Below are 23,922 nucleotides of genomic sequence, written 5' to 3' on the forward strand. Positions count from 1 at the left end.
CAATGGGAGAATGACAAATCAAATTTTTCCTCTTGATTTTTAACATTTTTAGTTAGATTTGAATTTTTTTCAGAGGAAAATTTTGATTTGTCATTCTCACATTAAAAAATAATAAGTATGACGTGGAATTAAAGTTTCTTACAATCCCTTTGGACTAATAATATTGTAAAAGTAAAGAATTAAGTTTAGAGATGAATAACAATCAACCTCAAGTTGTGGACTAATTATCGGATGCTCAACTTCCCAGAGATAGTCTAAGTTGAAACAATTTACTGTGAGTGGACTTTGGTAAAAAATTATGGTTTGTACAGCTATGATTAAGCCCCTGTGAACTAAAATTTATTCCTTAGAGCTTTCAAACTTTTTAACTGTTGAACTAATGCTGACAGGGACATAAATGGAACTTTATGGTCCTCATACATGATTCTCCTCTTCTTCTTCTTCTTTTTCTCCCTTTTTTTAACCTTATTATCTCTCAAAGAGACTATTTTTTTATTCTTCTTCTTCATAGAAAACCTCTTCATCTCATTCATCTCCTCTTTTCTTTTGTGATTTTTTAAGCAAAACCCAGAAATGGCAACAAGCAAAGCTGAAGGGAAAAGGAGACTGAAGGAAATGGGGGAGGAGGAAGAAGAAGAAGAAGAGGACGAGGATAATAGTACTACTGGTGACGATGACAAGAAGAAAAAAGGCAAAAGAGGGTCCAATACGGTGGTCGGAGGCTCCTGTCTTCCAGCCTGTCAGGTCGAGAACTGCACTGCCGACATGACCGATGCCAAACGGTACCATCGGCGACATAAGGTGTGTGAGTTCCATGCCAAGGCTGCTGTGGTTCGAGTTGCTGGGATCCATCAACGCTTTTGTCAACAATGTAGCAGGTTTCAAACAAAACCCTAATTCTTTAACTGCTGTCATAGACTTTTAACGGTTTAACCTAACAATTTCATCACTTTAACTGTGATTATGTCTGCTTTTAATTTCTATTTCTAAGCAAACATTTTAGTTCTATTTTTATATCTTGATGTCTGAATACATGATTTTTTGCAATTTTTCTTACCTTAATTAGATGCCTCCTTCATTTTACTTATAAATCATTGATCTAATTTTGTGATTATTTATAGATATTCATGAATTCTTATTATCATTATTTGTAAGGGTACTACATAGTACACAGACTTCTTAAAAGCATAGGCAATAATACCTCACAATAAACCTATCAAATTCTCATTTATGCTTTTTTTTAAATTTAAACAAATTTTTTCAAAATACAAGTTAGGAAATTCCTTTTAAAAATAAATAAATTTTGTATTATATATATGGTGAAAGATACAGTATCATTGACAAAGGTTGTACAAAAGAAGCCCACTTTTATTTTCATAATATATATATAGAGAGAGAGAGACATTAACAGCAGTATAACATTAGACTAGATAGATTCAATAAGCATTGATATTATCATTGTTTTTTATATAAAAAAATTTATTTTCTAGGAAATTACATTTCATTTTCTTTTAAAGAGGTTCATTCTCATATATAGCATTAAAACTGGTGATGCTAATGCAGGTTCCATGAGTTATCAGAGTTTGATGAAACAAAAAGGAGCTGTCGACGACGTTTGGCCGGACACAACGAGCGCCGTCGGAAAAGTTCATCGGAATATCATGGAGAAGGCTCAAATTATTAAAACTAGCTAAGAAGGCAAGCCTAAGATATATATATATATATATATATGCAAAAAAGAGTCAATTCAGTCTTGAATTTAATATGATCCTATGTATGGGAATGGACTTTCCCAGATGATCATGTAACTATATGGAATTTACTAATTAAGCATGCTCTCTCTCTTCTGTCAATCTTAATTTTACCCCTATAATAATGTCACCTTTTTCATGCTTGCTCTACTATTATATCTTTTATGTATGTAATGCCTTCATATATGCTTCTTAATTTGTGGGTTTCTTTTGGTTGCTTTAATGTTTTTGTTGAATGCTTTTGTTTCCTTACATGCATTGTGTGATTCATATTCTTTTTCATGAAAAAAAAAATAATAACATTAGGGTTAATTTTTTATCGCGATAATATATTATTTAGTATTTTAGTTTAGTTTTAATATTCAATTTGGTGTCTAAGATTTTATCTCAATTTAGTGTTTAAGTTTAGTTTCAATGCTGACTTTGGTGCCTACGTTTTTTTTTTCTTGGTCTTAGATAAGAACATGAATGTGGCTTCAATGCTCAATTTGTATCTTAAATATCTATGTTGTTTTTACTAGAGCACACGTGTCAAATATTTTTTGAACTAGATATGATGCCATTTGATCTGAGTATCAAATTAAACATAGAAACCAAATTCAAGAACCAAATTAGAATAAAAACAAATCCAAATATCAAATTTAGTATTGTTACCAAACTCAGATACTAAATAATATATTAACCCATTTTTATACAGATTGTCAGCAAGTGAATAGAAAAAAAAAAAAGCTAAAAATGCCTCAAAAGACTTTTTTTTTGTTTGAGATCTTCTAATAATTACATTGAGCTCCAATTAAACTTAAATCAAACTGAATCAAACTTAAACAAGAGATAAACTTTTTCATTATTAAATTTTTTCTTTCACGAAATTTGAATCCAAAACTTTCCTTAAAACATGGAATCATAATTCATTTAATTCATCCTTAAACAGGAAAAAAAACAACCAAATTAATTTCCGACAGGGAAGGGGCCGGTGTCTTTTTATGTGTCATAATCAAAAGTCGCATTAAATTTTTTTCACATGAACAACATCTACTCTAGCTTGCGCCGTTGGTGATAGGTAACTGCTGTTTTTTCATATGTCAAATAGAGAAACAGTCAAAAAAAAAAAAGGAGTTGACAGTTGGAATTTCCTAACATGTTAGTGTCTTAAAAACCACCTAAACAAGCTTTTTTTTTTTTTGAAATTATGGGTCTCTCTCATAAATCTTCAACTTTTATCTCGATCGAATCTATCATGGAGAATAATGAGAACATAAAACAGTAGCATTACGTACCGACCATCGTTTTCCTTTTGCTTTGGCCATTGGAATATCGAAGGCTGTTTAATACTACAGAGAAAGTGTTTGTTGTTTTGTTCTTGTTGCTTTGCATCATATACCAAATTTGAACGGTTGGTCGACAGAATTGTGTTCAATATCGTCCTTTGGTTACAGTCCCTTTTTTATTTTGAGTCGAGTTATAAATTGGAAGAGGAGAAATTACGTTAACAGGATTTGAATTCCGGTAGATGAAATTATTGTCTTAAATTTTAAAACGTTTTAATTAAGTTATCAAAATATCAATATTGTATTAATTAGGTTCTTTAATCAGTGGCTTAGATATTAAATGTTAGATGAAATTAGATTCAGCAGCTTTTGATGAAGGTTGGGAATTGACTTCTACAGCATGTGCCTAGAGATAACAATAATAACACAGATTATATAGCTAAAATGACTTTTGATAGAGAAGATAGCTTGATTTATATAGAAAAACCTCTAATGTAATTAGCTTATTTTTATTCACCAAAAAATTAAACATATACATTCATTGCATGGACGGTTTAAGTTTCAACACAATAGATTTAAGTTTTCTATATGGTAGGTGTCATAGGTTGTGCATTCTAATCTTGAGACAGTAGGTATAAACACACTTAAGATTTGATCAATATGTTTTAATTATACTCATCATGTCTGAATTAGAGTTTAATGCCCAACCTGACAATTAAGCTAATAGAAAATTGAGTGATACAATATCACTCTCCTTCTAAGATTAGGTCACGTCAAGTTTAATTTTTTCGATAAAATTATCATCACTCACATTATTAATAAATATTACAATCTTATCACATCAAATCACATAATTAATAATCTATTAATCAAAAAGACACGTAATAGCTTATGAATGTCTCCCTTAAATACATCATCAAAAACTCCAGACATGAATGAGATCATCAACTCTCCCTTTGTCACTTATGACTCTCGATCCACCGAGTGAACTGCCTCGACACTTCAACTTCCAATTATATCTTTGTATGAATTCAACACCCAGAGATTATTAGGATTTCTAGGGTTTAACCATTAGTTGTTTCCCTTGATATTATGATCAAAACATAATAAACATTAGAAGCATCCTGTGATTAGATGATCTGATTGATATAATTGCAGCTGCATTATAAGCATGAAAAGTTGTAGCCACGTGTCATGCGTTTAGAGAGTGGCCCGTGGTTCCCAATCCCACTCATGTCTCTCGGTTGATATTGCTGTGTTCCAAAATCTGATGAATTGACTAAAGTTTATTTTGATTTTCTTTTTTTGGAAAATAAAGTTGGAGCAAATAAGCCCAAGGTTCCTTTTCTTTCATAGATGAATCGAGTATGTCCACTATAAGGATTTGGATATCGAATATGAAGATTTAATATTTTATCATTTGTTTTTCTCGATTGAGTCTTAATTCGATTGACACGTTAACATTGTTATCAATGTAAGAGAACATAAATTCAGATCTGTTAAAATGCATTATCCTTTTATTTATGGGTTAGAGAGGAACTATGAATAGTTCTAGGTATTGTGTCAAAAAAAAGAACAAATATGATCAGAACATGTAAATTTAGGGAGATCAATATGATATACGAAGAGTAAATATATATACTCAAAAAGCAGGTATGATCAAAATCTATAATGAGTAATTTAAAAAATATTGAAGAGTAAATATATATTTTGAAAGAAAAACTATAGCTCATAAACTCAGCAAAAGCTTAAAAAGTGAAAGTAGAAGATTACAAGTTACAATTAAGGGATAAATAACAATGGAATTACATTTTCTTTTAATTTGTAATGCACAAAAAAATACAAACAAAATATAAATATAAAAATACAAATTTAGTTTTGGGGTTTAAATTTAATTTATTTGATATATAAATGCATGCAAATACATGTTGAACATAATTATAATTGTCTTGATTTGCATATATTGTTGATTAAAGCTTTATTATCATTTGATATGAGGTCAAATCTTATCATCTTAATATTGTATAAGAAAACATATTTTTATATTTTTCGGATTAAAATATATTGTATCATTTTAAAATTAATTTAAAATTACTTAAAATCTTAATAATAGTAAAAGAAAATCAACTTTTAATTTTATTTAAGAGATAAATCTCAGAACTATACACAAACGGGACATAGCTAAAGAGGCAAGTAGTATCCTTGGCCCCCCTAAGTAAGGGGTATAATATCTCTTTTAGTCCCTTTTAGTTATAAAGTATTCAATTTAAGTCATTTTTTAGCAAAAAATTTAACTTTGACCCCCCAAAGTTCTAAAATTTTGTCCCCCAATAATGATTTGCTGGCTTTGCCCCAGTACATGAACTTTGATTTTAATTCAAGTGTATATATTTAAAGAAATAACTATATCGCTTTATTTTTATATTAGATAAATAAAATTATTTATATATATGTTAATGATTTATGAAAATTAAATTAAATTAAAATTTTAAATATAAAATAATAATTCATGTATAACATTACATATTTAAGTTAAATGATATATGAATTTTATTCCTTTATTTAATAATCGATGCATATTTAGGACCAATTTAATCTCAATAAGATTTCAATTGCATCTTCCCATCCAAAATGATTGGGCCATTGAAGAGAAAGAAGCGTACAAGGCCTGCTGGATGAAATTTTTGTATGTTCCTTTGACCCAACCTTCAATATATATATATATAGGAAACACTTAAAAATTGCAATTCTTTATTACTGATGTGATGAATACATAATAACATTTTGCAAATGGTGAATTGATAAGGGGAGTGACATTTTCTCTCGATTTTGAGGAGAGTTAAAAGAGGTTCACAGAATTTAGAGATTTTCTTCAGAGTCGAGAGATAAAAAATCAAAATTAAAATCGAACATAAACAATACGTCCATTGAAGGTTCGAAATTGACTCAGAGAGCGACCTTTCCTCATCATGAATAAACAAAAATTTGTCTCAGCCAGTCTGCAAGTTCATGCAAATGAGTGCAAAGAATTGTTTCCATGTCAAATACCATCAAAACAGAAGGATTTAGAATTCGTTATCATAAAAAGATAAATAAATAAAATGTACATATTTGTTTCATTATTTTACTTCCCCCTGTTTCATTGGTAAATCCACCAAACAAATAAACCAAAACAAAGACATTGGTCCAAAATATCCCAAAGGAACCTTATGTTATATAACCTTCGGGACTAAGAGCCCAAATCAACAACAAAATCAATGGGAACCCACAAGCAAAACATGATCTCCATGGATGTTGCAGCTGATAGTACTTCACTTGATTCACTCTCATTTGCTGGCCTCGTATGCATTCAAGATCAACAATCCAAGCCTCCTCCCCATAGAGCCTATCACAGCAATAAAGATGACCAAGAGTTCGAGTTCATTTCCGGTACGAATCCGCTCGGCAGTAGCAAAGTGTCGATTGAAAACCATGCCACCGATCACGAAAGAGTTTCTCCTGAACCGAATCAAGGTAAAAAGGAGCAGAGTGCGTCTAGGTCATGGTTTGGGCAGAAATTGCTTCTATCATTCGTTTCCCCATGCAGGGAATGTCATGCTGTGAGGCCGACTACGAAACCACATACAGGGCAACAAGAAAGTAGTATCAAGTTACATTAACTTCGAGTCTATTGTTTCTTTTCTGTTTGGTCCTTTCAGAATTGAATCAATTTAGAGTTAAGTGTAGTTGAATAAAAGTTACATAGAGAGACCTTATATACCATACTTCATCACTGTTGATTCACTGTTTGGGTTAAATTCAGCAATATAACGGCAGTTGGTTTTTAGAACCATTATATAATTTCACTGCTCATTTATATATGATTCATCATCAGCCATGAATGGTGATTAAACTTGTGCTAATGGTGTGAAGCTTGACCGATAGATATTAGATGGTAGATACTCTGAATTTTTCAACTTCAACAATAGTTAACCTCATGAATGACAACGGTTCAGTTCAAATCAGTTTTGAAATAATTCAGTGAGGCAATTTAGAGGTGGTTAAAGTTTTGTCCATGAAAGAGTTTACGGATTCAACGAATTTTGAGTTCTCAAGAATAGTGGGAGATCAGATATGTACTCAGAGATTGCTGATAAAGATTAGCCTTACATGAAAAGCAAACTAATAGATTTTTGAATTGTCTCTTGTGATTGTTTCTATGACTTTTTAACAAGACAAAGCATTTAGCGTTTTTAGCATTTAATTTGATGCAATATTTTTGTTTTAATTTTCAACAAAAAAAAAAACTCAAACTAATAGCAACTCAAATATAAAAGATATTGATGAAAAAATATGGGTTAATAATTAATAACGATTCACCTGAAGATTAAGATATAGAAATGATTTTTTAAGATATGAGAGAGAAGAGCTCTCATGATTTTTCTAATATCGAGAAAAAAAATGAAATACCTTTTAAGTCATTACTCATAAGAAGAAAATTTATATAAATCACAAGTTTTATGTGACAAGCGTGAGATATATAAGGTTATGTATAGATGGCATATAGCCCACGTGTTTGTAGTCATTTAACACTTTGATAAGATCATATAAAGTTAATCAAATAAAATAACAACAAAATTAATGGAACAAAATTAAATTTCATTTATTCAAATAAGTTGGATTAAATAATTTTTATATAATTTTTAATTTTTTCAATAATTCAAATATAAAATTGACTATAAATTAAATAAAACATAATTATTGACTCCATGGGAATAAAAATTTTAACATAAATAAAATCAAAATCAAATTGATATTTTTCCCCTCAACCCTAGCCAGCCTTGCTCCGCAATCGCAATGGTCTTGGGCTAATTTCTTTTAATGAAAGCCAACTTTGTGAATGTTAAAATATGATCCTTATCTCTTGCCGTATAAAGAATCTAATTCATATAAAGAAGGTTAAAATATGGTTTTGGTTCCTGTATTTTTATATATTTAGAATTTAGTCCACTATTTTTATTTTAGAATATTTAATTTTTTTAAAATTTAAGTCCAATTATAAGTATTAATAAAATTATTTTATTAAAATCAAGTTTATTACAACATTATCTTTTTATTACACAACTATTGAATGAGTTATTTTCTAATTTTAAAATGTCATAATAACAAATTTAATCAAGAATTTTAATTATATTAACAATTAAATCCTAAAATTCAAATTATTATAAAAAATAGTTGATAATACCATTATTAATAAAAATAAAAAAATACATATCATATACAATTTTATCTAATTAGTCTAGTGCATATTTGTTAGATTCTTCTCTCTTTAATATTTAACACATGCACTTTATTATCATATGTTGGTCATTGACCGAGTTCATCATCTAAATTTGAATCGCATCATTAAAATTATCAATATCTCATTTTTCCATGTACTTTTCAAGTCTGAATCATCTCAATTTCACCTACGGTTTAAGTTTTGAAATATGAAAACTATTTTTATAAGTTATGATAAAAATTATAACATTTTTACAAATAATTATATTATTTTTATAATGTATAATATGAACACATAAATAAATTATGTCCATAAAATTTTATAAATAAATATATTATAACACTTTTATAATATGTATATTAATTTTTATAATAATTTTTTGGTCATAACTTTAGAAATTTTAGGATTTAAATAATATTAATTTTTGTTATAATTTTATAAAAATATTTTTTAATAATATAATTTTTAGGACTTATATATAAGAAATTAATTATTTGTCATAATCATCCCAAACACTCAATTCATATCCATGTTTATAATATAATTTTTATATCATGTATAAAAATAATTTTTAAAATTGACTTTGAGTATACTTAGCCAAAAATTATTTTATAGACCCTTCCTACTATCTATGGTTCCTTCCAATAATTCAATGACATTTCAACAATTTTTTAATGTCATTAACACATAATTTTGGTAATTTTTTACCCTGAACCCCGTATTAGAATCCTAAACCTTGAATCCAAAATATTTAACCCTAAATATTAAACTTGAGCATTAAGCCCTAAACCTCAAACTCGAACTTAGGATTCCAAGATCAGGGTTCAAGATAAAAAATTACCAAAATTATGTGTTAATAACGTAGAAAAATTATTGAAATGTCATTAAATAATTGGAAATGATAACTATAGATGATGTGATGGAAAAGATCATAAAATAATCTCTTATTATTACTTATGTAATTACTTCGATTCTTACTCTCCCTAAAATTAAAAGAAAATGTCATTATAAATAAATAGACCAAAATTTAATTACCAATTTACTTTTGAAACACGATTTTAATGTTAAATCGTAATTTAATTACAACATGCAGATGCAACCCTGTCATGTTTAAATCGACACATGTGTTACAAATTTACAATACACCGCCCCAACCCCATGCCTATCTTCTCGAAATACATAAAATAATTTATTTTTAAAGTCAATTAAATAAAAAAATCCATTAAATTCCATTCCATAAAAAGAAATATCGGCAATAGATACGGATCATATATATACATTTATTACAAATTATTTTATCTTAGTGATATTTTGAGTCTCTTTTTTCTTTTCTTTAGGGAGAGAGTGTTTACTTCTTTTGCTTATAATAATAGTATAATACCTTAGACTAAAAATATAAATATAATTTAATTAAAAATAAGGATTAAATTGATAAAAAATAAAATATTTATATTTATCTAAATTAGAGTTCATATTTATTTTGTGAGGGTGTGACTTGCATTTATCGGTAAGTTTGCATGCACTTAAGACAACAATCAATGAACAATCGAAGAAGGGTTAAAACAGGTAGGGCTTGTTGGGATGACGCAATGTAAACCCCAAGCAAATGCGGCATCGACGTCGTGATGAGGAAAGTTGACATGTCACGATGTGTTTTCCTCTTTGGCAACCATGTTTTAAACTTCAAGCAGGATTGCTTCTCCCAATTTGACTTTGATTATTCCAATGATATTTTAGCATAATTAGAACTCTAATATAAACCTACTTAAAAGGGTTATTGTATTCTTGTTTTGACATGTCAATCAACAAAGTCTTTTCTTTTAGGAGCAACTAAATGTAGTCGCAAATGAGTTTTTGGTGAGAGCTTCGTGGAAACTATTGAGAGAATTTTGTTCCCGAGTTAGGGTTTTATTTTCGGGGTTTGGGTAATGTATATTTAGTGCATTTAAGTTTATATTCTCTATATTGTACTATCGTTTGTTTACTCATTTAGTAAAAAGTCAAAACATCTTTTGTCTGTGATTTTTAACCTCTTCGAAGGAATCTTTCATATAAATATATGTGTGTTTGATCTTTTTTATTTTACTCTGTTTCTTATACGAGTCGGTCCTTAACCCATTTCAATCCAATAATTATTATAATATAGGTTAACATTAACAATTAAACATCATAAATGCTATGGTAGGTTAACTTTAACACACATTGAATTGCATTATTTCAACATTAACTAATTTCGTTGAAGAAGGGTCCTTTGGGTGAGTAATTTAAAAGCTCGTCCATTTTCCCAGCCAACGAAATATAGATAATAATTGCTGTATATATATTTAATTAATCAAAATAACATATAAGGCTAGTCAAAATATTAGGTAGAGTTAGTAGTCAACGGCTACATAATTTTAAGAATTTAATTTTGTTATTATTAAATTTTCATACATTGTTAATAAGTAACATCATGCAATTATTTTAATTTTATCTTTAAAATTGAAAAATAGGAGGGCCAAAGCTAAACATTTTATGTTAAAATGACTTAAATTGATAAATTAATTTATTAAGGGGTCAAAAAATACAAATTTCCCAAACAATTATACCATTCAATTAAAGGGCCAAAGTTTTAACCACGACCTTGGTCTAGACGATAGCATTTGGTATAGGAATCAAATTAAACATTGAAAAAAATTAAATACTAAATTAAAAAAAACTTAAATACAAAATTAAACATTGAAATTAAACCAGATACAAAATAGTAAATTAACCAAAAGGAAAAAAAAATCATAACTTGACCCCATTTCTAAGTTGCTTTGTCGATAAAGGCATTACTGTGGCACATAACACTCCGCGGATTGCGCACCAAATCGTGCCCAAGTGAAAGTCAAAAGTCAACAAAGCAACTCCTCTCTCTGACCATCATACCATTACCCTAAACCGTCCGATCAAAAAGTCAAACAAACATCATAAGGTCATTTAAGTAAATTCAACAAAATTTTCGTTTCCTCCCTCCTTTTTCAGTTCTACTCGTCAGTAGTCACGTGCCTTTCATCGACGAGTTTGTTTCACAAATACATATATCACGTGGCATTATAGTAAATCAACCTAAAAACTTTCCCTTTCTTTTTTTTCACATCACCAGTCCACCACCAGGCCCCGCCACTAAATCTCCACCGCCCCACCATTTCGTTACCCACTTCCATCACCGTCTGATTAGACGGGTCCATTAACATTGATGAAACTCACCTGTCGCTGATTATCTCCAACTCTATTTAGTCAACTTAATGAAGAAATTTTTAAAATTACCAACAGTTTTTGCTGCAATCACGTCCCCAGCATAAACACACACATACGCTCTTTCTCTCTAAAAAAGCAAGAAATAATAATAATAAAAGATAAAAAGAGAATGTGAGAAAATGATGAGACCATAGCCAAAAAAAAAAAAGAGAGATAGCAAAAAAGAAAGCACAGAGGAAGTGAATCGAAGGCTTAAACTTAAGCTTAAAAGATGCTGAGATTTACTCTTTTATGGCTTCTCGTTTTCTTTTTATCTCTTGTTTCATCTTCAGCTCGGCCCGGTTAGCTTCTGTTACTGCATTTTTTAAAATAACATGTTGTTTAATTTTGTTATCTGTGTTATTTTTAGTTCATTAGAGATTCGGTTGGATATGTTTGATGTGTGAATTACATTTGTTTTTATTAAGCTTCTTGTAAACGAGTCTTGTTTTGTTATAATTCAGTTTACGATTCTTTTTTTCGCTTTGGTGATTTGGTAGATTGGCTGGTTTTTGGAATGTGAATTTAGTGTTTTGTGTTGATTTTCAGTGAGTTGTGAGAATTACATTTATTTTGATTAAGCTTCTTATAAACGAGGCTTGTTTTTTTATAATTCAGTTTACGATTCGTTTTTTCGCTTTGGTGATTTGGTAGATTGGCTGGTTTTTGGAATGTGAATTTAGTGTTTTGTGTTGATTTTCAGTGAGTTGTGAGAATTACATTTATTTTGATTAAGCTTCTTATAAATGAGTCTTGTTTTTTATAATTCAGTTTACGATTCGTTTTTTCGCTTTGGTGATTTGGTCGATTGGCTGGTTTTTGAAATGTGAATTTAGTGTTTTGTATTGATGTTAGTGGGCTGTGAGAATTACATTTCATTTTGATTAAGCTTCTTATAAACGTTTCTTGTTTTTTTATAATTCAGTTTAGGATTCAATTTTTTGCTTTGGTTTGTTTGGTCGATTGGCTGTTTTTTTTAAACGTGAATTGAGTGTTTCGTGTTGTTGTTTAGTGAGTTGTGAGATTGAGTCAAAAGGAACGGTTCGGGGGATATGAATGTGTTTTTTGTGGAAACTTCAAGTTAACAGTGTCTGGATCGAAAATGTAGGAAAAAAAATCGAAAGCAAAATCATTAATGTACATTTAAAAAAAGGAAGAAAAAATTGCTGTGAAAAGAAAACAATTCTGCCATGGCCAGACAGAGGAACAACATGAATATTTTATGGCTTTCTTGTGGATACAGTTGGCCGTACCATGCCACTGGAATTTCTTCACCGATACATATTACTATGTTGGTGAAATAGAATTGTATGTCAAATCTTTCTATGGACTTGTGAAATAAGAAATCAAAAGAAAATTATAAGCATTACCATTTCTTGCAACAGTGAGTTGTAGCATAGAGTTTGTAGATAAAAGTGTATTCACTTTTCATATTTTATCCAATACATTCTTCTTATATGGTTAGTTCTTGGCACTAAATGGTCATGTTTTCTTGCTACAGCACCTTTTGCTATGCGCATAAGCTGTGGGGCTCGTCAAAATGTCCGAACAGCACCAACATATGCACTTTGGTATAAAGATTTTGGGTATACAGGTGGAATTCCAGCTAATGCAACAACTCCAAGTTTCATTACTCCTCCTCTAAAAACACTCCGATATTTCCCTCTATCTGAAGGTCCGGAAAATTGCTACGGGATTAATAGAGTACCGAAGGGACACTATACTGTGAGGATTTTCTTTGGATTAATTAAACAGCCTGATTTTGACAATGAACCTCTATTTGAGATATCTGTTGAAGGCACCTTGATTCATTCACTGAAGTCAGGCTGGACTAGCCATGATGACCAGGTGTTTGCTGAATCCCTTGTGTTTCTTTTAGATGGCACAGTATCTATTTGTTTCCATAGCACTGGTCATGGAGATCCAGCAATTATTTCTATTGAAATTCTTCAAGTTGATGATAAAGCATACTATTCTGGTCCAGAGAGGGGCAAAGGTGTTATCCTGAAAACAACTTCAAGACTGACTTGTGGCACATCAAAGCCAAGATTTGATGAGGACTATAGTGGGGATCATTGGGGAGGAGATAGATATTGGGAACCCATCAGAACTTTTGGGCAAAATGCTGACGAGCCGAGATCTACTGAAAATAGCATTAAACAAGCTTCAGATGCACCAAACTTCTATCCAGAAGCCCTTTATCAAAGTGCAGTTGTTAGTACTGATAGCCAGCCAGATCTAGCTTATACAATAGATGTGGATCCCAATAAGAACTACTCCATATGGTTACACTTTGCAGAGATTGATGCTTTAGTCACAGATGCTGGGCAAAGGGTGTTTGATGTTCTGCTTAATGGTGACACTATATTTAAAGAGATAGATATTGTGAAGATGAGTGGTGACCGGTATACTGCACTAGTGCTTAATAGAACTGTTGCTGTTAGTGGTAGGACAGTGACAATAACCCTTCATCCTAAAGAAGGCCACCATGCTATCATTAATGCCATTGAAATCTTTCAAGTAATAGCTGCTGAGTCCAAAACTTCATCAGCAGAAGGTAATGCTTTCTTCTATTATTTCTGCAGACTGTTTATGCTGATGTGTGTGATTGGTCATTGGAAATTGTTTTTTACTGCTCATGACCAAGGTTCTTCATGGAAGGTGGTAGATATTTACTAACTTGTTGATAATTCCTGATTCTAGTTAGGGCTTTACAGGCATTGAAGAGATCACTGGGGCTTCCAAATCGTTTTGCGTGGAATGGAGACCCATGTGTTCCCAAGGAGCATCCATGGAGTGGAGCTGATTGTCAATTTGATAAATCTGGCAGGAAGTGGTTCATTGATGGCCTGTACACTCTTGAGCTTTTTCCTAATCATTGAGTTTTATTATTGATTTCTGCTGAGAATATCTCTTCTTTTTAGTATGCTTCTGTTGATGTCTATGCTATGGCCTATTCATTGTTCTTGATAGCTAAAGCTATTCTTAAACTGTTTTCACCATTTGAGTTTGTTTGTGTCATGTTAAAAAAATATGAGAACATGTGCATATGCGAGGAAATTATATTATCATATGAGGAGAAATTGTGAGTCACAGCTGCTTCCATTGATCTCTCTATTTGGTTTTACCTAACCCATTTGTCCCTAATATCTGCACTTCATTCATTCCTACATCATCTCTGCTCTCTGATGTTCTAAATGCAAAGAAAGCATCAATGATCATATACGCAAATTAGTTTTTGGAGGGGAAGCATCAATTACATATAGCAAGTGTTTCCTAGAATATAAATGTATCCATTTTATGAGCCTAAAATATGACTGTTTTAAACTTATATTTGCAACTTTATCATTTAAAGCTTAATATACGTTGCCTTCATCAGATATATTGGTTTACCATAAGTAATTGTCTTTTAATTTATGCATGACAGTGATCTTTCCAACCAAGGTCTTAAGGGGTTCTTGCCTGATGACATTTCCAAACTAATTCATCTACAGAGCTTGTAAGTACAGATAGTTTTTTTCTAAGTTTCACTGACAGAAAAATTATTTTCCCTTGCTTGCTTTCTCGAACTATCCAAATATTTTCGCATATTCTTAATTTTACAATAAATGAACCTCCATTTCTCTTGTTTATGTTGAGCTTGGCCTTGATAGAAACTTGAGTGGAAACACAATTCACGGGGTCATTCCATCATCACTTGGAACTATAACCAGCTTAGAATTGCTGTAAGTGTATCGTGGTTTCTTTTCCTTATTGAATATTCCTTTGATTGTAATGATTTGTGTATTTTCTACATGAACATGCAATGTTGGGTTTGATATAACCATCATAACTAATGTTTTCTTGATCAGTAGCACATCCTTGGAGTTGTTTGTTGCGTTCTTTCAATAGCAATCACACTTGAAAGGACACTAAACTCTTGATGCTAGACATTGGCATTCTTTTCTTGAAGGAAACTTTGAGTTTAGAGTCTGATGTCTGGCTAAGAGAAGCACATGGCTATTTCACTTTAGAACACATTTTGCTAGGCTCTATCAATGTTATTCATATGATATCTGGATACAAATTGCAGGGACCTCTCCTACAATTTCCTCAATGGATCAATTCCTGAAAGCCTAGGGAACTTGACCGCATTGCGCAGATTGTAAGAATTCATTTGCTTTACCTGGAATCTGAACATACGACTGAAGAACCTGATTGAAATTCTGATTGTGCAGGAATCTTAATGGCAACTCTTTGTCTGGAAGAGTCCCAGGTGCACTTGGAGGAAGGCTTTTGAATGGAGCTAGCTTTAAGTATGTTCTCCCAGAATTTCATTAGTATTTGCCTGAAGTGTTCTTTATGAATATCAAAACTGCCACATAATGATCAATAAGTAAACAAATTCTTATACAAGACATAAACAAGCACATGCACTTGCACATGCTTACTCTAGTTGCTTGCAGTTTTACTGACAATGCTGGTCTCTGCGGCATACCCGGATTACCTACATGTGGACCCCACCTCTCTGCCGGAGCAAAGGTCGGCATTGCCTTCGGTGTATCTCTATCATTTTTACTTGTTGTTATCTGTTCAGTTTGTTATTGGAAAAGACGGCAGAACATTCTTCGAGCACAGCAGATAGCAGGTTAGTACCTTCATGATTTAACAACCTAAAAAATTTATTTGGTGCTTTTTTCTCTCTTTTCTCTGCATTACATATTCATATTTCATTGGCTTGTGCAGCAAGAGGTGCTCCGTATGCAAAAGCAAGAACCCAATTCTCTCACGATATCCAAATGTCAAGGCACCATAATCATGGCCATACTCGGACAGCTGCTGAGAATGGACCAAGCTTGCTATCGTGATTAAAATCATAGTAATAATTCCAACTCTTTTTCTTGTTTGGTTTTGCTAGCACCACAATCATTTCTTTAGCTCATGATGCTTCTGCCTAAATCTCCTTTATTTTTTAAAACTCTCTCCTTAAAAGGCCCCTGTAGAATCACTTCGAAAAGGTCTGATACCCCAACAGTCACAAAAAAAAGGCAGCAAAACTGAAGTACATTATCTTCTGTGATGTGTGAATTTTGAAAGGAAAATCATTGTCTACTCGCTCGGGACGTGGCAAAGTGGGAACACAACGAACACCTAATTCTCATGTAAGCTTTGTTTTTGTCAGTTTAAATTCATTCTAATTGTTTCTTAGATATTTGTTTAGATTTTCACTTTAGCAAAATAGCATATGTTTATGTGCAAATAGTCTTGTTTATAGATCAATATACAAATAATAATAATTTACAATTATAATTTAAGGTCTTATTTATCCTTTATTTTTTATGAAATTTTTCTGCATTCGACAAAATTTTTCATTAAATTTGAATTCAAGTAATATTGAATTCTTAAACGCGAGACAAGTTTTTTAGTGCTGTTTTTTCGTTCATATGATTCGAATTCAAAATTTTTATCATTCATCTTGATAGTAAAGGGTTTATCTTTATAGTTGTCTATTATTAGGGGTAAAGAAAATTTGATTTTATGATTCCTAATTAAATTTTTTCATGGTTTGAATTATTCGCTCCAGCTTGAAAGCTTGTTCGATTGTCTCGTTTAAAATATTGGTCGAGTTTGGGCTTGAACATTTAAAGCTCAACCTCATCTTAACTTATTTTTATTGTTTGTAATATTTTTATATTATGTTATTTTTATATATTATATAATTTATAATTTATGAAAATTAAATCTATAGTTATATTATGAATAAAATATTAATAATGAAAAATATATAAATTTATTAAATATTAAATTAATAATAATATAAATATATATTTTAACTTTTTTTAAATATGAGCTAACTTAAATCAGGATTAGATTTGTCAATTACAAATTTGAATAGGTTTAGGTAAATTTTAGTTTCATATTTTAAGTCAAGTCAATGACAAGCATAATGTGTAAATATTATCCGACCTAATCCATGGAAATCTCGAGTTTTAACCCAGCCCGATTGATAGAGTCAATTTTTTTTTTTTAAAATCAAGGGTTTTAATTTTTCAATTAGTTAAATTGGGATCGGGTATAGAAAAATCTACTAAAACAGTTTTAGTTGTAATGGTAAAACATTTAAAATAATGGATATAAAAAAAATGATGTTAACATAAATATAGATAAAAATAACTAATTGTCTAATTAAGAAGTATTATTATTATATTTTGATAAAAATTAAAAGTATAAAGGTTGAAATGTGTGTATAGTATTTATATTTGTATTACCTAAGAATTTGGTGCATTTATTTTTAAAATTTTTAAATTTGGTTTAACTTTTTTGTTAAATTATTGTTGTGACATTGTAAAATATAAAAAATTTAATGTGATGTTAACGATCAATAACATGATGACACGTGTAGCATGTCAAAATGTGAGGCTACTACGTATCATAATGATACATTATCGTATTTGAACGGTGTTAATTAGGTGTTTAAAAAAATATTAAATTGGCTTGAAATTTTCAAGTTTAAACATCCTATAAATCCAAAATAAATTCAAGTACTAAATAAATACAATTTACAAAGTTGAGGTAATTTTGTATATATTAATCCTTTAATTTTGAGGCAAGTAATAATTACGTATGGATAGTAATTCAAATTTGTTTTAATTATGACGCCAAATTCTGTATTGATTGACATCATGCTTCGGTCTAGGCAGGTTAGAGGTCTGACATTGTGATTTCCAGGCAGCGAATCCATTCACTAAGTCCAAACAAATAAGGTATACGAATGTTTTTGTTAATAAATACAAAAACCGATATTTATTAAAATTAATCAATATATGATTTATAATAAATTATAATTAAAAAAAGTTATTTAATTGATAATTTATTTTAAATTTTAGATAAGCTATTAGTAAATTGAAAGATTTTTTAATTTTTCTTAAAAAATACTCTCTCCTTGCTAGTAGAGGTGTTGAGGTTCGGTTTTAAAAAAATTTATGCTCAAATTCATTTTCGACCCAACCTGATCGATTCAAAAAGTTTATTTCACTATTCAAAAGAGAATATTTTATTTATATTTTATATATTTTTATAATTAAATTTAAATTTTAAAAATATTTTTATTATTTAAATTAAATTTCAAGCCGATCCAAAATGCAAAAATAATTATTTAAACCCAACCCCAAGATAGAATGAGCTATCACTAATAGGTCATCAAATAAATCATTATGAGGACTTAGAAATTTAAATTGTGATCTATCAATATTTTAGATTCGAACTAATATACATGTAAAATTTTATTATTCATATTATGAATTTGTGATTATATTTTTAATAATACTAGTTATTTTAACCTTTTAAATATTTATTAAAGTAAATTTTATAACTAATTTTATATATTCGATAAACTCATTAAAAAATAAATATTAACCATAAAATTTAAAACTATTACGTATCTAAAATAAGGATGAAACCCTAGATCAATTCATTCTTATTTAATATTGATGTAGTGCAATACCAGGACAAGAACGAACAGCTCTAAAAACATACAACAAAAATAAATAAATAAATAAAAATAATAACATCACGTGAGGAGGTGTCAGTAACCTGCAGTGATTTTCACTCCCCCTACCCCTTTCCTCCTTTCACAGTTTCTCTTCCCAACACTGGACTGCTGCTGCTACCCTTTTTTTCCTGACTCTCAAAACCGAGTCCAACACGCCACCCCACTTCACTCCTGACTCACTCCCTCCCCAACTCAAACTCGGTCCTGTCTCCTGCAACTCAGACACCTCCTTATGTACCTTCCACGTGGGGTCTCTACCTCTCTCTCTGATATTTACCCTCCCACTCAACTACCCCACACGTCATACCCTCTCCTCCTGCTCTCTGATCCTCTCTCTGCCATCTCCACCAGTCCCCACTCTTATATTAATCATCATCTTTTCTATTTCTTTTAGGCATAATACCTTTTCTCGCCTTCCAACTTTAAGAAAAACTCACTTTAGTCCCATTTTTTTCACCTTTAAATATACGTTTTTTATTAAATCACTTCAAAATTTATAAAAATTAATTTTTAAAAATGTTATGCAGTAATATACATGTAAATTGCAACATGAATAAGACACTAATATTTAATTAATTTTTAAAATTACAAATCATTAAATTTATTAAAAATATAAAAATTTAAAATTAATTAAATACTGACATGTCAATTCACATATATGTTATGTCAATAAAATTAACAAAAGTAAATTTTTCATCTATTTCGGGTAATTAGATAAAAATACAAGTTTAAAGATTAAAAAGAAGCTAAAAAATAAATAGAGGCCTAAAATGATTTTTTTGTAAAGTTAAGAGGGTCAAACACGATATTATGCCTTTCTTTTATTTATAGTTTTTATACTGAAAGAATATTAAATGCAGGCGCCGCTGAATACCCGTACAGAAGAAAAAAGAATAGGGCATACGTAAGCACCGGCGCTGAGTTCACTCACTTGACAGACACACCTCCCCTCTGCTCCTCACGTCTAATCAGGCGGCGGCTCTCTCTTTTCTTTATTTAAATATATACTTATTTTATAATGGGTTAAATGTCTTGGTTAGTCCTTGAGCTTTCATCTAATGGGCAATGTGATATTTATATAAAGAAAAGGTCTAATTTGATACAAAACTTTAAATTAATGATTGGTGTTGGGATTTGAATTTAATTTGTATAGTTTTTATTAAATTATCATTTATGTTAAGTAATAAATAAAATTTTTAAAATTATATTAAAAATATTATATCAATCATATAATGAGACATGACATTCATTTATACGTCTTTGTGAAGTCATCGCGAAATTAGATGATGTTAAAGCTTTGGGGTACGTTGGTACATAATAGAATAGTAAGATTTCTAAAATTAGATTAATGATCGAATCAGTTAGGTTATCGACTAAGTCACAAGTCAACAGATCTTAATCACACCGATGCTCCAAACCAATTTAATCCAATTCAAACAACATTCCGGAATAGTATAGATACCAAATTGAATATTTTGATTATACAAATACTGGATTAGATATTAAATTAAAGTTGAGGGGCTAACTATGGAATTAGCATTTAACATTTAAATTTGCAGTAATGGGTATAGGAGAGACCGTAGTGGGTCACTTCTTTTTAACTACAAACAGACGCACACAAAGTCCCCTCCGGTCTTCCTTTTCATATCATATTTACTTTTTCTTTTTCTTTTTTCTTTATATTTTCTCTTCCACTAATACTAATAACCCCAAAAGCTAAAACCTTTCAGCTTCTCTTTCATGGCGTCCTCAAGGGAAGGTCACTACAGAGGTGTAAGGAAGAGACCGTGGGGGAGATACGCAGCTGAAATACGTGATCCATGGAAGAAAACGAGGGTTTGGTTAGGTACATTCGACACACCCGAAGAAGCTGCACTCGCTTACGACGGAGCAGCTAGGTCCCTCCGTGGTGCCAAAGCTAAAACCAACTTCCCCACACCGTCTTCCTCTTCTTCTCCGCCGCCGGCTCTTTCTCTTGATCTCAATCTCGCTTCTCATAATCCCCATCGTTGGGCTTTAGCTTCACCTCATCACCATCACCGTTTTGCCGCCGTGGGTGATTTCCTTCATGCTGGTGGTATTAAAGATATGAACTTTGGTCCCGACCCATCGTCTTCGACGAGACCCAATGTCCTCTCCGTTTCCACTTCCCCTCCGGTGACCGCAAATGGTAACACGGCGTCGTTTCTTGGGATTGTTCGACGTGGTTTGCCTATAGATTTGAATGAGCCACCTCCACTGTGGCTGTGAATGTGGTTTTTCTTCTCTAGGCATTTTGCAGGCGCCCTTTTTAATCTTTTAACCCTTCCTTAGGCATCTTTGCTACTTCTGTTTAGTAATTATTCTGTATTTTGAGAACTAGGAATCATAAAAAAAAAAAACATATTAAAAACTGAGGACCTTTTGTGTAAATATATGTTTTTTTCCTTAACTTATGTATGAATTAAAACACTTTATCAGCTGTTTTTCTCCTTTATTTTTTATTTCATTTTAATGCATGAATATGATTTAATCGTCGATTTTAATCTGCCACCCGGGAACCGAACAGATACAGAAAGCCATAAAGCAAGTATTTTTGTTGAAGAAAAAAAGAAAAAGCACATGCACGCGCAGGTTAGGTGCGAGTGGGGCTTGGACAGTTGGCGATGGCAGCTAACACTGTGTAAACTTGGGGGGTGTATTTAGACGTGGTAAAAATTCGAACCAAAGCGTGTGGATTTTGCATTCCTATTATAGCTCGCGTGTTCAGAGATGTGGTTTACATAAAAGCAGCAGCTTGTTGTTTAGACCAACTCGCTTCTTCGCGCGTTCTTTCTACTCTCTAGTTCCTATTATATTGCCCTCCGAAATCTTAGTTTATTATTTAGTTTTGTTGATTGATTATTCATTTTCCAAGTTATTTTATAAAATTTTAATTACAATTTCTTCATTGATAAAATACAATTTTATCATTGTCTTTTCTGGCATTATGGTATCACTATAATACACTATAATATTTAATTTTACTATTTTTATAGTAAATATAGAAAATATATTTCCCATTTGGAATCTTATCAATGGATCTTATAACATTTTCAACACTCCAAAATATTGGGTCATGCTTTAATTTTAGAGTGAGGTACTTCTTACCTAAACCCTAATTTGCTTTTTCAAATAAAAATGGGGTTTTAAAAAATGAAGGGAAATTTTGTAGAAAAGGAAGGCAAATGATGGGGGTAGGGTTCTTAGTTACACTCGATTTCATGGGAAAATGTGGTCCATTTTTTATCTTTTCCTTGCTTACCTATTGCATGCCTTAAAACCTATGGAAGTTATCCATTACCAATATGATATTTGCTTCTTTTCATATTAATCAATAATAGGAAAATATAATAACACTGTTGTGTATGATATTAAAGTTTCCTAGCCTTAATTCTATAATAGTATCCAAATTGATAAACATTTTTAAAATACAGATATTGCATTATATATTTTATGAAAATACAGATATCAAATAATGTACAAATTGATAGCTCAAGTACTACATTAGATATTTTCAAAGTACATGTACCACATTGGGCATTTTATAAAAGAACAAGTACAAAATGGTTACCTTACAGTACACCCATTATGTGGGTGACAAAAAATTCTTGTCTGTGTTCGTAAAGAATCTCAAAATTATATCCATATTCGTTTGTTTAAAATTATATATGCTTGTATTCTCTTGTTTGTATTAAATGTATTTGTTTTTAAACATCAAACAAATATGTTTGTGAACATGACACGAACTTGTTCATGAACATATAATTGAACATAACCATATTTGTAAATAATTATACATTTAATCGTGAATAATAAGAAAAACATAAATAAACACACAAACAATAGCAATTTATCAATACTATAATAACCGAACATTAAACAAGCTTCAATGATTTATTAAATGAGGTTATTCATGAATATTGGTGAATTAAAATGTCTCGAAATCTTGTTCATGTTCGTTCACTTAGCATTATAAACAAATGTAAATGAAGAAAAACTTAAATTGTTCATCCAACACCGTATTCATTTACAACCTTAATATATTCTAGTAATACTAACAATGATACAAGTATGATATAAAAAGCACAAATTTGAAGTAGATTGATAAGCCAAAATCAAAAGCCAAATAGGGTTAAAACATAATGGCAAAGATATTAAAAGCAATGTACCATACTATTATTGCACTATGCTTATTAAAGGATCATGCGGAATGGAAAGACTTTTTGAGTCAAAATAAAAAAAGCAAATTGGTATATGGGATTGGATAGGAAATTAGGGATGAAAGCCTATGATAGCCTTCCGTTGAATAGTTTCCACCCCAAAAAAATTCCCATTGCCATATTGGTTGTGTACCCCCCATGGATAAATAAAGGCCAAAAACATAATAATGTGGTTGAGGCGGCCTAGCTAGCTAGGGAATACCAACATTGGATCGTTTTACCCCCAAAAATGATGGCTTAGGGTTTGGCAAATCATGGTATAGAAACATTGAATGGTATTCAAACCACATCATGGGAAGGTTGTCTTGTTGCAACAAAAGATAAATTAATAAGATGTATACATTAAAGATTGTTTAGGTAATTCAGTGAATACATTTATATTTGTAGGGTTTCTTTCAGTGTTGAAATTTGTTACAAAAGTTGAATACTGTTGATACAATGTATCAACAGAAGACAAGATGGAGGGTGATGAAGTCCCGATTCAGAAAGCAAAATTCAAACTCCGAATCTGAGATTACTTAAATTATGAGTATTTCAGATCGATAATCAAATTGAATTACGAATCGGACTATGATAGATTTTATTATGATTATATAACAAGTACAAACAT

General features: G+C 30.7%; 3 protein-coding genes across 6 annotated transcripts; all 3 read left to right on the forward strand.

The window, feature by feature from the left end:
* The first annotated feature begins 362 nt into the window (after positions 1-362).
* LOC108488727 (squamosa promoter-binding-like protein 3) lies at positions 363-1,876 on the forward strand. Its single transcript, XM_017793014.2, has 2 exons — positions 363-878; positions 1,564-1,876. The coding sequence occupies exons 1-2, from the start codon at positions 574-576 to the stop codon at positions 1,682-1,684; spliced, it is 426 nt and encodes a 141-aa protein (XP_017648503.1). The 5' UTR covers positions 363-573; the 3' UTR covers positions 1,685-1,876.
* A 9,656-nt stretch (positions 1,877-11,532) lies between these two features.
* On the forward strand, positions 11,533-21,483 carry LOC108487293 (receptor-like protein 4). Of its 4 annotated transcripts, none has more exons than XR_008272195.1 (12): positions 11,533-11,842; positions 13,042-14,097; positions 14,244-14,391; positions 14,968-15,039; positions 15,194-15,265; positions 15,613-15,684; positions 15,758-15,835; positions 15,986-16,167; positions 16,266-16,398; positions 16,513-16,681; positions 18,217-18,283; positions 19,932-21,483. XR_008272195.1 is itself a non-coding variant. In XM_017791595.2 (10 exons), the coding sequence occupies exons 1-9, from the start codon at positions 11,773-11,775 to the stop codon at positions 16,385-16,387; spliced, it is 1,872 nt and encodes a 623-aa protein (XP_017647084.1). In that variant the 5' UTR covers positions 11,533-11,772; the 3' UTR covers positions 16,388-16,398; positions 16,513-16,829. The 4 variants fall into 4 exon arrangements, 1 of the variants encoding a protein (XP_017647084.1); XR_001871620.2 differs by having other exon boundaries at positions 18,221-18,283; positions 19,932-20,215; XR_001871619.2 differs by lacking the exon at positions 18,217-18,283 and having other exon boundaries at positions 19,932-20,215.
* Positions 20,812-21,483, forward strand: LOC108488460 (ethylene-responsive transcription factor 12). The gene has a single exon (XM_017792738.2). It carries the CDS (start codon positions 20,812-20,814, stop codon positions 21,319-21,321), a length of 510 nt encoding a protein of 169 aa, XP_017648227.1. The 3' UTR covers positions 21,322-21,483.
* Positions 21,484-23,922: the final 2,439 nt, after the last annotated feature.

This window comes from Gossypium arboreum, chromosome 10 (genome assembly GCF_025698485.1).
Source record: "Gossypium arboreum isolate Shixiya-1 chromosome 10, ASM2569848v2, whole genome shotgun sequence".
Classification (NCBI taxonomy): Eukaryota; Viridiplantae; Streptophyta; class Magnoliopsida; order Malvales; family Malvaceae; genus Gossypium; species Gossypium arboreum.

Coding starts and splice junctions, on each gene's coding strand:
- LOC108488460 (XM_017792738.2), top strand. CDS start 20,812: ATGGCGTCCTCAAGGGAAGGTCACTACAGAGGTGTAAGGAAGAGACCG.
- LOC108487293 (XM_017791595.2), top strand. CDS start 11,773: ATGCTGAGATTTACTCTTTTATGGCTTCTCGTTTTCTTTTTATCTCTT. Junction 15,685..15,757: donor TTGACCGCATTGCGCAGATT/GTAAGAATTCAT, acceptor CTGATTGTGCAG/GAATCTTAATGGCAACTCTT. Junction 15,836..15,985: donor TTGAATGGAGCTAGCTTTAA/GTATGTTCTCCC, acceptor AGTTGCTTGCAG/TTTTACTGACAATGCTGGTC.
- LOC108488727 (XM_017793014.2), top strand. CDS start 574: ATGGCAACAAGCAAAGCTGAAGGGAAAAGGAGACTGAAGGAAATGGGG. Junction 879..1,563: donor TTTTGTCAACAATGTAGCAG/GTTTCAAACAAA, acceptor ATGCTAATGCAG/GTTCCATGAGTTATCAGAGT.